The sequence below is a fragment of the Aureobasidium pullulans genome, assembly GCF_000721785.1.
Source record: "Aureobasidium pullulans EXF-150 unplaced genomic scaffold scaffold_7, whole genome shotgun sequence".
Classification (NCBI taxonomy): Eukaryota; Fungi; Ascomycota; class Dothideomycetes; order Dothideales; family Saccotheciaceae; genus Aureobasidium; species Aureobasidium pullulans.
In genome coordinates this window covers 620,321-637,235 of record NW_021941027.1, presented here as the reverse complement: position 1 = coordinate 637,235, position 16,915 = coordinate 620,321, and the positions used below count along the sequence as shown (strand labels likewise).

The window sequence follows — 16,915 nt, the reverse complement described above, 5'->3', positions numbered from 1 at the left end:
AACCGAATTCTTCGTTCTGAAAGCAAGTCGTGACTTCCTTACCATGTTACCTGATGACCAAAACCAGTCTCCGGCACTTCCGCGAATTTTGATTGTTGGCGCCGGTTCTCGTGGCAATGCTTATGCTCGAGCTGTGTCAGAGTCCGGCCAAGGCATTGTAGTCGCCATCGCAGAACCTATAGCATTCAAACGCAATCTACTAGGATCCAAGTATATCTGGGGCTCAAAGAACAGCCCATCGGATGGGCAAGAATTCGAAGACTGGAGAGCCTTTTTGCAATGGGAAACTAATCGCCGAACTGATGCTGCTGCCGGCCGCCAAGTCCCTCCAGGTATTGATGGCATCTTCATCTGCATACTCGATGAGCAGCATGCCGAAGTCATTACAGCCTTGGGTCATTTGGCAATCCATACACTCTGTGAAAAGCCGCTCGCAACGACACTGAAGGATTGTTTGGCCATATCATCAGCCATGTCTTCTCAACAAGGAGGTCAGTCAGCCATATTCGGTATCGGACATGTCCTTCGCTACAGTCCGCACAACATGTTGTTACGAAAACTGGTTCTTGAGGATCAAATCATCGGTCCTATACTGTCCATGGAGCATACTGAACCAGTTGGTAATTGGCACTTTTCACACAGTTATGTCAGGTACGTTCAACACGATGATCTCAAGATGTCTCTTTGTTGATCTCAGCATCAGGGGCAACTGGAGAAAGGAGTCCACTACAGCCCCATCGTTACTAACGAAATCATGCCACGACATTGACTTCTTATTGTGGATGCTGTGTTCGCCCCCTCCCGGTACTAACCACCCTCCTCACGTCCCGGCATCGGTGGCTTCGTTTGGATCCCTGAAACAATTCCAACAATCTCGGAAACCTGCAAGTGCAGGCACTGCCACGAACTGTCTACGCTGTCCAATTGAGAAGACTTGTACCTATAGTGCTCCTAGGATATATTACAACAACCAGCTTGCCAAGGGAAACACCGATTGGCCAGTCAATATCGTCAACCCCGAGATCGAAGCATGCTACAATGATCATGGCAAAGAAGCTGCAAAAGAGATGCTGTTCAAGACGCTTGAAATCGACTATGATAAGAGCACATCACCTGAGGAGATACACAAGCGTCCATGGTTTGGCAGATGTGTTTGGGAGTCTGAGAACGATGTTTGTGATGATCAGTTCGTCCTTCTCTCCTGGAATGACGATCCCTTGCCCGGAACAGCCAACGCCGGTCTGCCTTGCCCTGACGGCAATGATCCACCAGCTAGGATGGCCAAAACTGCGTCTTTCCACATGATCGCTCAGACCGAGAAGCAGTGTGAGCGGCGAGGCCGAATCTATGGCGAGAAGGGAGAGATCTCATACGATGGAACCCTAATCACTATTTATGACTTCTCAACCGGTCAGTTTCAGCATCATCATCCGCATAGACCTGGTGGAGGGCATGGTGGAGGAGACTATGGACTGGCAACACAATTCCTCAAGGCCATCAATGCGGTGAAGTCCAAGGAAATGTCCATCGAGGAAGCCCAAACTACACACCTGGGATGCACCTTGGAAGAAGTCATTCGAAGCCATGCTCTGGTATTCGCAGCGGAAGAGGCTCGGCTTGAAAACAAAGTTGTTGACTGGCAGCAATGGTGGGATAAAGTCAATGTTGCCGCCGATGCTTCAACATCCGAAACGCCGCATATCAACGCCCAGCAGTCTTGAGTATCTTGTTTTCACCAACCCTAACGTTACCTGGACCAAGTAGCTGCAGCTTCTCCTACTTTTCGCATGCTTTCTACATGCCGTCGTGTTTTATTCAAAACCTTCCTCATATTCGGTCGTCTTGGCAAGCATACTTGGCACGTTTCAGCGAGTGAGGCTGTGTTGACCCCACTCACAATGATCATCTCCGTGGTTCTCACCATCACAATTGACGCTTTCTGAACGATCTTCAAGTAAAACGACTGATTCAGGCATATCAGATTGACTTTGAGCAATGATCGAGTAATTAGGGCTGGTCGATCACCTCGAACGCCCTTGCGACTTTTCCCTTGCACATCCTAGCGTATCACTCCTCATCACGTCCTTTCATGTATCTTGCTCCAGTGAGATGTCTGCTTGAAGTTGCTCGCTACCGAACAGTCCTTCGATCGACCTGACTCGCATGCATTGATACACTTTCAACCCGCTCACCATGTGCTTCAACCGAAGCGTGGTCCTTGTGATCCTCATCGCATGGCCTATTCAACATGGGGAGTATTGAGACGAGATTGAGCGGGTCAACACATGGAAGGATGTCATCGTTTCAGAAATATACAGTGCAACATCAGATGTGGTGGTTTTCGATGAGTGCGAGAACAGCAGACACCAACCCTGACCATCCACCAAGTATATATATCCACATCTCTGCACCTTCCCACTCTCTTTCTTTCTCCAGAGCCGTGCTCCAGATCAATCAAGCAACACATTCATTCATTCCTCCAAAAGTCACTCTTTGAACTTTTTTCAAATCAACCTCTTTTCCCTCCAACAAACAACTTTATATTTTCAACTCAGCAAACATGCGTTTCAGCACTTCCGCCATTATTGCCGCCTCCCTCTCTCTGGCTGCTGCCGAGAGAATGGGTCCCCTTCGCACTCGTGCCTCTGGCAGCTTCCCCATCCCTGCCAGTCAGGGTTCCGTCACCTACGATGACGCCAAGACCATCTCCGGATCCTTCGATGGTGGTTACAAGACCTACGGCCGTGGTGTTGAGTGCGGTGGTCAGGCTGAGGGCCAGAACGGTGATGCCGTCTTCGTCCTCGAGGACGGTGCTACCCTCAAGAACGCCATCATTGGCAAGGACCAGAACGAGGGTGTCCACTGTCTCGGTGCCTGCACCATTGAGAACGTCTGGTGGGACGCTGTCTGTGAGGACGCTCTTACCTTCAAGGGTAACGGTGACGGAAAGGTCATCGGTGGTGGTGCTCGCAACGCCGAGGACAAGGTTATCCAGCACAACGGTGTTGGTTCCATCTCTATCGACGGCTTCACCGTCCAGGACTTCGGCAAGCTCTACCGCTCTTGCGGCAACTGCAAGCAGAATGGCGTAAGTTTTCATTACCCCCTTTGACTTCGCGGCATGTGTTAACGTCTCCCAGGATGCCAGAAAAGTGACCATTACCAACGTCAAGGCCACCAACGGCAAGTACCTTGTTGGTATTAACTCGAACTACGGAGATTCTGCCACTATCACAAAGACCTGTGCTTCTTCTGTCAAGCACATCTGCCAAGAATACAAGGGTACTAGCAACAATGACGAGGAGCCTTCTACTCTTTCTGAGGGTCCCTCCGATGCCTGCATCTACCAGGAGTCTGACGTCGAGGCTTGCTAAATCATTCTTCCTTCACAGAAGATGATCAAGGCTCGAGAGTTTGAGAATATGAGAGATCAGAGAGATGGATGATCAAACACACTACGGTTCCTCCTGCCAGATGTTCAGGCTGGTTCCCGAGACATTCTGGCAGCTTCTGACTTCGGCTTTTCGACAATCCTTTGTTGTGGAGGTAGCTATAGGTACTTCGCAATCCATGAAAGTTGAATCTTGACAATGCTTGTGGTTTCTAGAGTGATCAAGAGGCGTTGTTTGTGAGATCCTTTGCTAACTTCAAAACACTCTTGTTGTGCTTTTGGTGCCTCCAATCCTTTCCGTTGCCCATTCGTCTCTCCCTGTATATCCTCTCTCATCTTCTCCACTACCATTTTCAACTCTCCAATCAGCAGTCATGGCGTTCAGGTTCCTCCTCGTGGGCTTCCTCCTGGTATCTCTAGATAGTAGCGGGTGCAGCAGGTGCAGCGACTGGTCTTGCAAATGGATCTGGTCTGTACCAATGGCAACCCATGTTGTGATGATGAGCACCACTTCTGAGAATGGGCATGTAATCAGCGGAGCAGATCCAGCAGAAATTATAAGAGCATCTGGAGCCTGTTTATCTTGTCAGCATGGGAAATATGTAAGAGGATAGGAGCTGAGGGAGACTGACATGTCATATGATCGCAGCCGTTGTTCTTCTGGATAGGCACGCGGCATTTAGGACAAGACTTTGAGATCTTTGCGACCTCCTGCTGGGACTCCTCTTCTTCTTGAGCACGCTGAAGGGTGTCCTGATACTGAGCGCAAGTCACACCTTCGTGCCAATTGGCCTCGCAGCTGACACAGTGCTTGTGGCCGCATTCTCTGCAACAGAATGTGGGTTCATCAATGCCGGCTGGGTGGCAATGACCGGACTTGCAGGTAGTAGACATGCAGTAGCGAAACTCTGCATCTGCGGAGAGTGCTGCTCTGAAGGCAGCTTCGTCGTACCTAGGGGACTATCAGTCTTATTCGAGAGAATGATTGTATGAGTTGTCAACTTACTTTGAGAAGTCCTCAGCGTTCGTCATGTTCTTGACTTCCTCGTAACCCAAGAGAACGGCACACTCTGGGCAAGCAACCTGATCCCACATCTTTGAGTCGATCTCGACTTGGATGTGGGTCATGTAGCAGGCACGACAGACATTGGCTCCATGGTCGTGCGAGGACACCTTGGTCGAGCTGGGGAACTGATTGCTGCCCTTGTTTGTGTCGCAGACTGTGCACGTGCGTCTGCTCAGAACTCTCTTCTTCTTGGGAGGCTCAACTGGCTCGACAGGTTCGACAGGCTCGACAGGGGGGGTGCTGGCTCTGCGTTTGAGGGCAATCATAGTGGCTTCGATGGCGTGACTGACGCACCAAAGAGACAGGACTGGGAGGACCACCAAAGGTATAGATGAGACAAGGATGCTGCTATGCGTGAGTCAGTAAACATACCAAACTATTGGGGTCAATGGACGTATTCGAACCTGTGCAACGTCGTTGTGCAGTAGATTCAACGACAGAATGTTTGTAAAAGGAGCATGGCACGTGTTGGTGAGATTCAGCTTGGCGTTTACTGTAAGTGAAGTGGTCATTGTCTCACGAGCCGAATCTCCGGACTATGAGGTGGTCGTCTCAAAACACCATACCGAATTGACCCCTGAACGACTTGCCAACCAGGGACTCTCAATGGACACCATCCACGTCTCAATTTTCTTTTCGCATTTTGACAGTATGATCTAATGTATGAGAGAGGAAGAGAGAGTTCAAAGACTAACAACTCAGGGGTGGGGCACTATTCGTCCGATGTCATTGGTGAGGAGGACAAGCTGCCCGTCAATGAGTCCGGATGAGAACTCATGAGGCAAAGAGGCTAGCAAAGAAAGCCCGGTATCCCAGACAGCAAACTCGAGCACGAATTTGAGGAAGGGAGAAACTAGTAGGAAGCCCACGAGAGGTCTTCCGAACAGTGGTATTAGGTGGCATGAGTCAATAACAATTCGACAGTTACTGGACCTTTCGCCATCTTGAACCCCCTCTTGCAATTTGACAGCAGGTTTCTGATGCATGAAGGGGGGAGGAGAGTCCAGCGAGTAACAATCCAAGGGCAATCGTCGGGAGACATCAGTATTCTGGAGAGGAAGGAGGGTCGTCAAATCAGGGGTTTTCGATGGAACTGTTGAGAACACGAATTTGGCAGATCGCATCCGAAAAGATTGAGAACGATGCGAACGTCATGACGACGGCTACCAAGACTTTTGGCTAACTTCCCAGCCATCGGAACACGAATGCGACACGCCCCTGCCAGAGCACAACCCTCACACTTCTCATGGTTTGATTGTTAAGCCATAGGCTAACATGGGGAGTAGGATAAGAGTGTGTACACCTTCTCGATTGAAAACCAATGAAACAACTTTCTGCTCGAGTTGATTCGCTCATCTTCTAGAGTTGGCCTTTCCTGTTTTAGCAGGTCAGAAGTCAACGTGTCCTCGATAGACCTTGCCCAGTGGGTTCGATTTCGACCCATCAGTTTCGATATGTCAACCTCAGGGCGCAAAATCACGTCCAACTCATTATTGTCTTCCTCGTATAGAGACTTTACCTGATACTCTTGTTGCGATACCTGAATCGACTTGCTTATCGAAAACTATGGACAGCCACGATTTGGTCCTGAATTGGCGTGGAGGTGTGGTTGAGAACAGCCACATTGTCCACGCCGCCATTGTCGACAGTGACAACAACCTTCTCTTCTCCTTGGGCGACCCAAATCGCCTGACGCTCGCACGTTCCGCAGCAAAGCCCTTCCAAGCACTTGCGATTCTGGAGACAGGGGCTGCAGAAAAGTTCAATTTCGACGAGGCTGATGTCGCACTCATGTGTGGCTCACACAACTCAGAGGACAAGCATGTGTCGCGTGTTACGGTAATGCTGGACAAGGCAGGTGTATCTGAAGAGAACATGAATTGTGGTGGACACCCTGCCTTGTCAAAGACCATCAACAACGGATGGATCAAAACTGGCTTCGCACCCACAGCTATCTACAGCAACTGCTCTGCTAAGCATGTGGGTATGCTAGCGGCTGCCAAGTCGTTGGATGCTGGAATTGAGAACTACCACGACCCGGCGCATCCTGTTCAAGCAGAGATCAAACGAGTTCATGAAGACTTGAGCAAGTTGATGCCCGAAGAGATATACTGGGTCATTGACGGCTGTAACGCGCCTTCGCCTGCATTACCCCTGAGCAACATGGCCTTGATGTACGCGGCGTTGGCGAATGCCGCAGATCAAGAGAAGTCCGCCAATGCATCGACACAAAACCAAGCACGCATATTCAACGCAATGGCAACCCACCCAGAGATGATCGGCGGAGACTCTCGATTCTGCACCGATCTCATGCGCGCCTTCTCCGGGACTCTGGTCGGTAAGCTCGGTGCAGAAGGCTGCTATGGTATCGGCGTCCGCGATTGCGAGTCTACAAGACGCCTGGGTGCCAAGAATGGTCTGGGAATCGCGATCAAGATTGAAGATGGCAATATCGATATGCTCTACGTCGCGTTGATGGAAGTGCTCACGCGATTGGATATTGGAACCGAGGATGTCAGAGAGAGCTTGAAGACGACCCACTGTACCATGCCCAAGAACACTATGGGTGTTGTGACTGGCCATACTTCGTTCAAGATGGATTTGAAGAAACGCAACTAGTTCTTGGACCGTCGAGCTGAAAAAGGAGCCCCTTTCCCGGACACTTTGTATCCAGATAAGCGGCTCTGCCTAAATGCCCCCTACGAGTGTGTTATCCTTTGTCACATTGACTCTCAAGCCGCGGCGATACGCATGATTCCATTGTCAAAATACACAATGTTATTCAGCAACAACACGTCGTCCACAGAAAGCGACGATTTGATGTCCTCTCTTTGGACCTAGTTCCACTTCTGAAAATCATCGTGCATTTTCACAGCAATATTAGTGACAAACTTTTGCCCAAGAGAGATAACCCTTCCATTATCTAAGTCATTAGTCTGTTGTCTGTTGTCTCGAGACAAACCCTACTTCTCGACCTTGTCGACATCTTCTACAAATGCGGCACCACCTTCACTGCCTCTCTTTTCGTCCTTCTCGCCGTGCATCATTCTCCTTGCGCCCTGCTCGACATCTCCACTCAGACTGATTCTGACGGGTTGGCTGGGTCCAGTGAACTTGTGAATTCCTTTGCTTCCATCCTTGATGAATAGGAAATCCACTTCTTCCAGGGTCAAATTTGAGGTTTCGGGATAGCTGCGCAATCATTAGTTTATATTCAAGAAAACAAAGTAGAAGCATGACGTACCAGAAGTAGACCAGAGGGATAAATGCGAGGTTGGTGCACATGAAAATGAGGTAGGCTTGCCATCGGAGGTTGTTGAGGAGGGTTGGTGTAATCATAACCACGACGAAGTTCTGTCGAAGTCAGTGTTGTGTCTCAAGCAAGAATTAGGAGAAAGTTTACCCAGAGCCAGTTTGAGGATACTCCAATGGCCGTTCCTTTGGCTCTTGCGTGTAGAGGTAGAATCTCAGGCACGTAAACCCTGGGACGTATCAGCACGCTGCTCGTTCCATCCAAAGAGCGAAGGGTTATCTTACCAAGGAATGCAATTTGCCGAAGCACCAAAGCAAAGCATCTGAGAAGAGTCGTTAGTGGTTATTCTCCAAGATATTCTTGTGACCAAGCACTTACGTAGGTAAAGAAGAAAGTCACGGCTGCACTAGAAGTGGCCGTCTTCACGCTATCAGAGTAACCACGTTCCCGAGTAAAGCTCAGCAAGATGGCGATGAGCATCATGGAAATGGCAAGACCGAGAGAACCCCACATCATTGGCTATGTGATTGTCAGTATGATGTTCAATCTGTTGCGATGAAAGACTCACTCGTCTTCGGCCCATCTTGTCGAGGAAGAATGTTGGGACCAGCGATCCAATGAAGAAGCAGCATTGCACAAATCCACCGATGAGAAGTGACAAGTTGCGAGTAAGTCCAACGTTTGTTTCGAGAGCTGTCGGGACATAGTATCTGCTACGAGTCAGCAATCTTGAACAAGCGGCCGTGGAGAGGAGATAGACTCACACGACCAAGTTGATGCCACCAATTTGGTTCATGAACTGCATGCCGTACGCAAGGAGGACACGTCTTCCAGTCTGAACTTCATCTTGCTTGAAGATCTGGCTCCATCTAGTACGTGCTCGTTAGTTTTGATTCTCAAGATGGAGTCTTGGACTCATACTTGTATTCGCCGTGTGCGCGTTCCATCGCTAGTGCATCCAAAATGTCCTTTTGTTCACGAGCAATTTTCTCATCTTCAGGTGTACCATCGTAGACGTCGCACAAGACTTGCAAAGCCTCTTCGTTACGGCCTTCCTTGTAGAGGTATCTGGGTGATTCTGGAACGCCGAATACCATAACGATGACAACCTAGAACTGTCAGATATTATGCAAAGTCATAAGCTTGAAACTCTTACAATAGCAAAGATGATTTGACAAGCAATTGGAAGACGCCATGCAATCGGTCCACCTGCATATGCGATGCCATAATCGAAAAAGTATGCAATAACAATTCCAACGCCAACGAAAAGTGGTTCGGAGCTGACGACGCGACCACGCTTGTGTGCCTCTACCAGTTCACTTTGGTACATGGGGACAGTGCTGGTTTCGATACCAGTGCCAATTCCAGTAATGTAACGGGCGACCAGGATTTGGGGGACGCCATAGGAAGTCGTTTGGAGGATTGCACCCACGATCTGATCAAACACTTGTCAGTAGTATTCAAGTATGTGTTGATGATGTGCCGAGACATACGATAAAGACCATAGCGATCCACATAGACATGCGTCTGCCAGCCTTCTCGCCTCCCAGGAAAGCCAATATGCAGCCACTGAAGGCTCCCTGTCTGTCGTCAGTCTCGGAAACTCGTGCTTCGATGAAAGAGGCTAGTACAAGATTGTAGATTGACACAATAATACCCTCAAGTCCACTTCCGGGATGGCCGAAGGTTTTCAGCCAATCTGGGTTTCTAACAATTCCAGAGAAGACACCTTGATCGTCTGCAAGTTGTTAGTCCTGGGGTTGCTGAGTGATTACCAATTGACATACAGCCAAATAGAATGAATGCAAGCTATATTCCATTAGCATGGTACATGAAAACAGTTCTATCTACTTACCTGGCAAGTCACCATGATGGCAATCTGCAGCGGTCTGCCGCGCCCGAACCAGTTAAGATGAGGCATGATGTGCTGTATCTTTCAACAATCAAGCAACAGCGATGAGATGAAGAGGAGAAAACAGAGTCGGGTCCAGAGTCCGCGGGTTGCACGCGAACGACCTACATATAACATTCATACTCCCGCACAACTCTCCGATGTTCGATTGCACGGCACGAGCATTTATTGGCTGCAAGCCTAATAGCATCGGTAGATGTTTGAGACTGCATGAGCAAGTATGGATCGGTTAATAAGGCTCGCAATCGACATGAAGAAGTGCTGTATGAGTACAAGATCTGCATGATGTCCTATGGATGCGGGGGTGACGGTTGCGGAGATGAGGTAACGTGGGGTTGCAAACATGGAGAGACGTGATGATCAGCAGGGTGCCTTCCGTTAGGTAGTACAGATGCAGTAACCCGTAGCGCTCGAGGCTGGGAAACAGATCCGTCGTGAGTGGAATTGGTGGAAATCCGTTACCAGTTGGAGGTACTGTTGAAGAATAGCCACGTGCCAGCAACGCGTCTATCGCAATCCTTCAATTTTGGCTTCGAGTCATACAATAGGCATTGGATGTGGGTAGAGGTGTCGGTTTTTCGCGACATGTCGATATCGACAATTGTCGGTGTTGTCGTCGACAGGTCCTCGACAGTCGGTGTCCTAAAGCACTAACCTTGCTGCCTAACGCTTGCCTGCTTTAAGGGCTAATTTGCTAGTTAAATCGTCATATTCGCGGGTTAAAGTTAGTCCGATGTAGGTTAAATGACGTAAATTCGGGAAACTATTCTACTATAACCCTTAACTTCTAAAAACTAACCTATTAGTCTAACTAAAGGTTCTACTTAGCTAAGAAGGAGATAGAAGGGGAGGCATGTTCTCTTTATTACTACTATTATATAGATTAGTATAGTTATATAGAAAGGAGGGAACGACAGTAGATTACTCTAAGGGTCGAGGTTAGCGAGAGGGGGTCGAATCGAGTAATAGAAGCGGTATAGACGATAGTTAAGATAAGTTAAGAGGTAGTAGGGTTAATGCTAAATCTAGCGGTATTACGAGGCTCGAGAACTCTATATTAAGTGGCCGCTTACGTAGAGTTACATTAGAGCCTTAATAGCGAGGTTAAGAAGGCGTATAATGCTAATTTTGCTATATGTTTTAAAGGGGTTAAGAGGGTCCTATAAATGTTTTAATATTAATAAAGTCCTCGCCATTAACCTCCTCCTTAGGTTCCTTATTATTAAAGACATAGTTATCTCTAATTTCGAGCGTATTAGCGAGGATCTTAGTAGCTTAAGTCTCTAAAACTTCCTAAGGCGTAATAGGGTCGTCTTATTCTTTAATTATCTTCGTCACGAAACCTTAAAAGTTAGATTCGTAGATACATCTACGAATCCACTCCGTACTACGAATCTACTATATCTACGACGCTTAGATAAATCTAAGACTCGTAGGGACATAGATTATAACTATATGCCTACGTCTCCTAGGTTGCGCTTAGTATGCGTATTATATTCCCTCCTAGTGCGTAATAGCTACGTTTCTATTACGAATGTACGTGCTTCGACTCGACCTTTTGTTATAATAAAAGATACCGCTACTTTAGTGTAATCACTAGTTTAACTAGCAGCTCGCTTACTAGTTCGTCTACTAGCCCGTCTACTAGCCCGTCTACTAGCCCGTCTACTAGCTCGTTCGCTACGTTCTTTTAAAGCTATCCGCCATTATAGGTGTCTTGCCTTAGGAGTTATATATCCCTTCGCCTATACGGTATCGTAGTATATAACATAATCGAAAGTCACCTACGTTTATAAGCTATTCCTATAGCTCTCGCTTAACGTATAGTATACCGAGTGCGTAGAGCAGTAGCGAGACTAGATCGAAGATTAACGCGACGCGTATTTATTCTAGTTCTTGCCCTAGGTTATCTAGGAATACTTTAATGTATAGACCTCTCTTATTGTACTTCCTCTTAATAGTGTCGAGGGAACTACTATAAAACGGTCGGTCCTTATCTAGCTTACCCCCCTTAGACTCTACTTACTACGTAAGATTCGCCTTACCCTTTCCCTTCTACACCTAGTAGAACTATATTAAATTACCCCCTTCGCGCCCTGCCTCCTACTCGACGGTAGCCTTAATCTCTTCCTATACCCTTAGCGACATTACACTTATAATAAATGACTTTAGAGCATCTCCTACTGTAGGCGTCGATAGGGCTAAATTAACCGAAGCTATAGGACTAGATAGCCTACTACTTACGTTACTTACCTCGCTCGGTATATCTATGCGCCGACGCTTTACTAATAATAGTAGCTTATAGCTACGCTTACGACGAGATAGTATCGCCTCGGGGCTACCTCTAATTGCGCTATCTAAGCGTTCTTCTCCTATAGACGATAATATCTCTATTATTAGAGTCGGTGCTATTTACGAAGTAACGGTCGGTAGGCTAGTCGCGACGGTAGTAGAAGAAGTAGTCGGATATAGAGGGGAGGAAGGTAGGCTAGTCGAGACGGTAGAGGAAGGTATAATTAGACGTATAGAGTAGGAGGGTAGGCCGGTCGAGGCGGGCACTAGTATAAAATCCGGTAGGTCTATAAGCTTATCGTTAATCTCGTTATATTCGCCGCTATCCGACTGCTCGTTAGACACTACTAGAGGGCATTAGCTTTTCGCTAATAGTTATTATAGACTTACGTACCTTCGTCGTCGTCGTTAAAATTAAGGCCTATTATATTATCCCTAATGCCTTCCTAGGGTCTTAGCGCTATTATCTCCGCATCTAGGTCTTCCGCCTAGGTAAGCTATTTTCTCGCTCTCTTCGTAATAATGGATAGCACTTTCGTTTTATGTTGCTTACTATTCTTAGTCCTCTATATATGCTCATACTACGTATACATACGCTAGGCGACGTCGGTTTTAAGGGGCGTCTATATATCCTCGTTGTTTCTTATCTAGCTTATACGCCCTCTACTCTATGTCCATATAATATGCTCTATAGTTATTGTAAGAATAAAAACCATGTAAGGTATAACCGATATAAACTACTGCCTCGTATTACGGTTATTTACTAGACTAGTCGAACGAAAATAGACTTTAGCCATCATTTTAATAAACAAGTCGCTTAAGAAGCGAAGTTTCTATTATTATGTTAGCCCGAGGCCTTCTAATGCATTATAGATACTCTACTAGATCGCTATTACGCATTAGAAAGCGCCCGTTTTCGCCTTCCTTCTTTGCCTACCTTTATAGGAACTCTCTATTATTAACTGTCTTTCCCTTAGGGGAGGTTCTATTAAAATAGGTGTTTATCTACATCCTTATTATCCGGTTAAAGAACTTGCGCCCGTCGCGCGCCGCCTCGCGCAACTAAAGCAATGTTAATAGATGCGATATAGTGCATACACTAAGGGATGTCTTACCTAGAATCTTATTACCCCCTTAGGAGCCTTAGCTACTATAAAGTCGGCGTTATCTTATACTTCCTTCGACTAGTAGGAAAGCTATAGTTGCTAAATGATGCCGTCTATCTAATAGTCTTTAGTTAAAGCTAGGTTAAAGGTAGAGCAAGTCGGCTTTCCCTCTAGCAGTATTATACCCGTAATGCACGTTACCTTAAGCGCTACCTTTATTAAGTTAAAAACCTTACGTGCTTCTAGCGGTAGGGTAAAACTCTTCTTACGATTAATGACCTAGCTAAGTGCCTAATTATTACGGTACTATCTCCCTTAGAGTGTCGCCGCTACGGCTAGTAGGACATCTACGCTAGCTACTGCTGTTAGCTCTTATATATTACTACCTAGCCTAGCTACCGTCGGGGCTAGCTCGTAGTTGTCGAGGGGTACCTAAGCTATATACGCGTTAGTATAAGTTCGCGTCTCGACACGAGCATTCGTACTTATACGGTTAGGTTTATACGAACTTACATTCCTTCGTAGCGCCATTAGAGCATATATAGTAGATGTAATACGCGTTAATTAAGGTAAGAGGGGGAAAATAAGCGTTAATAGAGTAGAGGACGAAAGGAAGAAGCGAGAGGGGGAGGGGGAGGGTAGAAGAAGAAAAGGAAGGGAGTAAGGATACGTAGACGCGATTTCGTCTATACGATAGTCCGTTCATTTGCTTACGTAATTCTAGGTTACCCTATCCGTCGCGTTAGACGCCTACTACCCTAGCTACTAGCCGCCTAGTAAAAGCGATTATTTCCTATAACGGTCTTTATGTCTAATGTATATTAGCACTACGTTTCTACGCTCCTCTCTTATACTTACTACTATAAACTTAAGCTTCTTCTTCTCGTATAACCGGATTACAATTAACCTTTCCTAGTCCTCTTAATTGTCGATTATAGCTAGTTTCTCGTCCTCTTAATCTAACTATAGTCGGTCTACCCTTACGTCGTACCTATAGCGAGCACGTAGTCTTTTAATTAGCCGAGATAAATCTAGCTGTTCTAGTAGGTACGCTGTCTACGGCTTAAGATCCGCCCTCGCTACCTCTTTTGTAAGGCCGACTGCCTTAAAATCCCTACCCTTTATAGTAACCTAGATAGGCTACGCTGCTATAATTAAGTCTTAGTCTCGACGATCCTCCTCGTCCTAGCTAGCGCGGTTCTCCTATTTAGCCGCTATGCTACTGTCGTAATTAAGATTAGGGCTCCGTTTCGTCCGACCTTTACGTTCCTAGCCCTATCTCTTTAAATTAGCGTTTACTCTATAAACGAGTTTTCTAAATGCCTCTCTGCCGGGCTTAGTCGACATAACTTTAGTAGTCCCTTCGAATCGTAAAGAGCCCCTATATTGCCTTAATACCGCGCTAAATATCTCTACATCTACGTAGTTTCTTATCTTAATTGTAACGAAGCTCTTTCCGACGAAATCTAAGGTAGCGAAGGTATTAGCGATAAGGGCGTAGAAGTCGTAATACTTCTATACGTTAAGCTAAAGAGCCTATTTAATTCCGAGCGCTATAGATTGCTTCTAGTTATAGCGCGTAGCCTTCGAGCTTCTCGTCGTTTAATGGCGGCATATAGACATCTAAGATTTGTTAATTAGCTCGGATACATCTATATGCTAGGCATCACTTACCCTATTAATAATGTGTCGGTATAGTTATTACTAGAAGAATGGTAGGCGCCGGTTATAAAACGCGAACTCCGACGCGTTCTCTACCCTCGTTATTGTTAGGGGTGTTACCCTAGCTAGATATTCCTTCGCTCGAAACATCTACTAAATTAGTCCTAATAACAGTTTCTGCCTCTAATGTCGATATATTAATATGTCTACCGTAGCGGGCTATAGTATTAATCGTTACATAGTGCTCGTTATAGCTCTACGTACGAAATTCGATCTAAGCATAAAGGCGTCATCTAGATGCTATACTAGTCGTTACGAGCCCTTCCCTCCTTTAATCTCTCGTTCTACAATTTAATCCTTACATCCTAAGAGTAACGTAAGATGTCGTATAGTTCTCGATAAGGTATTCCGTTATATCTATTCGAGGTTATTATTAACACTCATTTACTTAGCTTACTAGCGTTAACCGTCTACCTCGAAAAGGGTGCTATGTAAAACTAATTAAATTTATTACGTACTAAGACATAGTTCTATTACTCCTAGCTGCTAGCTAGGCTATTAGCTAGGCTGCTAGCTAGGCATTTACACCCTCTCTTGCTTACCGACTTTACTACTACTACTCCTTCCGATTGCACCTTATATAACTGTTACTGCCTTTAGTAGTTACCTTAAGTTCCTTCCTCCCTTCTTAAAACATCTACCTCCTCTTAACATTATCTTTAACTACTTCCCTCTTAATTACATTACCGTGTACTCTACTGTTTATACCTACTATCTTTATATGCTCTATCTGCTTAATTAGGTTCATAGGTAGTTCTTTAATCCTAATGTCGCCGTCTACCTTATACGCTAATCATTATATTATTTTAGTTACATTTTAGTTACTCTATTATCTCGACAGTATCGCTAGATAGTATCGCTAAACTCTTTCTTCCTAAGCTTATCGCTACTCGTCCTTTAGTCTTAGCACCGTTAATTTCCCATTTTACGACTATTCTACGTAACCCGACTGTTCTACGCATACTATTAATAAAGTAACCGCTAGCTAAAGCGCATTTACTACTTTACTAACGTACGCCTCTAGAGCTTGTCGTCTTATGCGCACTAAGGCGAACTTTCTAATTAAATTTATCCTTACCTCTTCCCTACTACTTGTTTGTCGCCCTTATATTAATTACTTACTTCTCTTACTCGTCCTCGCTCCGCGCCTACGTTATACTATTGTTTTAACTTACTACGCGATTTACGCGCATTATTTCTATCGGCTCTCTATTGCCTACACGTAGGTACGGGCACCGCTTACCTCTAGGTTAAATACTCTTACTAATAGCATAAATAGGCCTTATTCCCTTTACTATAGCTATTCCTACTAGTAGCGCCGACTCGAGCTCTTCGGTATAGTTTAAGAAAGAGGATAGTGCTACCTAGACGAAGGAAAGCCTTAGAAACGTTCTATAGAAAGGATCCCCCTCTATAGGATTCGTAAAGGAACTCTTCGGCTTTACCGAATCTAAAGAGGCCCTCGTTAAAGTAGCTATTATAGAGCTCCTGTCCTAGTTAATACTTAGTACTAAGCTAATGCGGAACGCGCCCGCTCTTAAGGAGCGCTACGAAATGTAGACTACCCTCTTTTCTAGTCGCCTACTATACTAGCCTAAAAACAATGAACTTAAGGAAGCCCTTTCTAGAAGGTTAAGGGAAAAGCTACACTAGTAGGACGATACCCTATGTTTAGTAGATCCTGTAGTCGATCTAACTACCTTCTTAAAGTCCTATGCCTAGGCGCTGTTTATTATATATAAGTCCATCTAGTAGAAGGTAACTAAACGAGAGGCTAAAGAAGAAGCTTCTTTTAGTAGTGTCTCTCCCTTATAGTCGCTATCGACCCCTATCTAACCCTCGAATAAGCGACGTAACTCTACTATGTCTACTTCGTCTACTAGAACCTCCGCCGCCTTACTAGGTTATGTCGGCGCTATGTAGCTTAGCCCCTATAGTAACAAGATCGCGTTTAAAGATTACTCTCTACGTTTCGTCTTCGTCTATCCTCTTTAAGGTAAAGCGGGATTAACTACGCCTATTACGTTGTTTGCCGACCTATCTATAAAGATCGGCTATCTTCTTTACGAGGGCAAGATACTTATTAAGATACCTTAACTTGCCCGCGTAGCCTTAAACTACTATAAAAAGGCTATAAAGAAGATGCTAGACGAGACTAAGCCTTCTCCTCTTC

General features: G+C 45.9%; 5 protein-coding genes across 5 annotated transcripts; 3 read left to right on the top strand and 2 right to left on the bottom strand.

The window, feature by feature from the left end:
• Window positions 1–43: 43 nt before the first annotated feature.
• Window positions 44–1,721, top strand: M438DRAFT_271473 (streptomycin biosynthesis protein StrI; the record flags this gene model as incomplete). Its single annotated transcript, XM_029900482.1, has 2 exons — window positions 44–651; window positions 704–1,721. 2 exons carry the CDS (start codon window positions 44–46, stop codon window positions 1,719–1,721), a joined length of 1,626 nt encoding a protein of 541 aa, XP_029761641.1.
• Window positions 1,722–2,620: 899 nt separating this feature from the next.
• Window positions 2,621–3,374, top strand: M438DRAFT_271488 (pectate lyase; the record flags this gene model as incomplete). Its single annotated transcript, XM_029900484.1, has 2 exons — window positions 2,621–3,088; window positions 3,141–3,374. The coding sequence occupies 2 exons, from the start codon at window positions 2,621–2,623 to the stop codon at window positions 3,372–3,374; spliced, it is 702 nt and encodes a 233-aa protein (XP_029761640.1).
• Window positions 3,375–3,807: 433 nt separating this feature from the next.
• Window positions 3,808–4,723, bottom strand: M438DRAFT_354523 (uncharacterized protein; the record flags this gene model as incomplete). The annotated part of the gene is made up of 3 exons (XM_029906961.1): window positions 3,808–3,965; window positions 4,024–4,343; window positions 4,398–4,723. 3 exons carry the CDS (start codon window positions 4,721–4,723, stop codon window positions 3,808–3,810), a joined length of 804 nt encoding a protein of 267 aa, XP_029761639.1.
• A 1,300-nt stretch (window positions 4,724–6,023) lies between these two features.
• Window positions 6,024–7,076, top strand: M438DRAFT_354522 (L-asparaginase II; the record flags this gene model as incomplete). Its single annotated transcript, XM_029906960.1, has 1 exon — window positions 6,024–7,076. One exon carries the CDS (start codon window positions 6,024–6,026, stop codon window positions 7,074–7,076), a length of 1,053 nt encoding a protein of 350 aa, XP_029761638.1.
• A 518-nt stretch (window positions 7,077–7,594) lies between these two features.
• On the bottom strand, window positions 7,595–9,622 carry M438DRAFT_261961 (putative Myo-inositol transporter 1; the record flags this gene model as incomplete). The annotated part of the gene is made up of 13 exons (XM_029899788.1): window positions 7,595–7,649; window positions 7,702–7,811; window positions 7,861–7,939; window positions 7,995–8,032; window positions 8,089–8,229; window positions 8,279–8,420; window positions 8,475–8,579; window positions 8,632–8,819; window positions 8,867–9,145; window positions 9,204–9,290; window positions 9,342–9,448; window positions 9,498–9,519; window positions 9,566–9,622. Coding segments are annotated over 13 exons (1,410 nt in total), but the record flags the coding sequence as incomplete, so codon positions are not given.
• Between the last annotated feature and the right edge of the window lie 7,293 nt (window positions 9,623–16,915).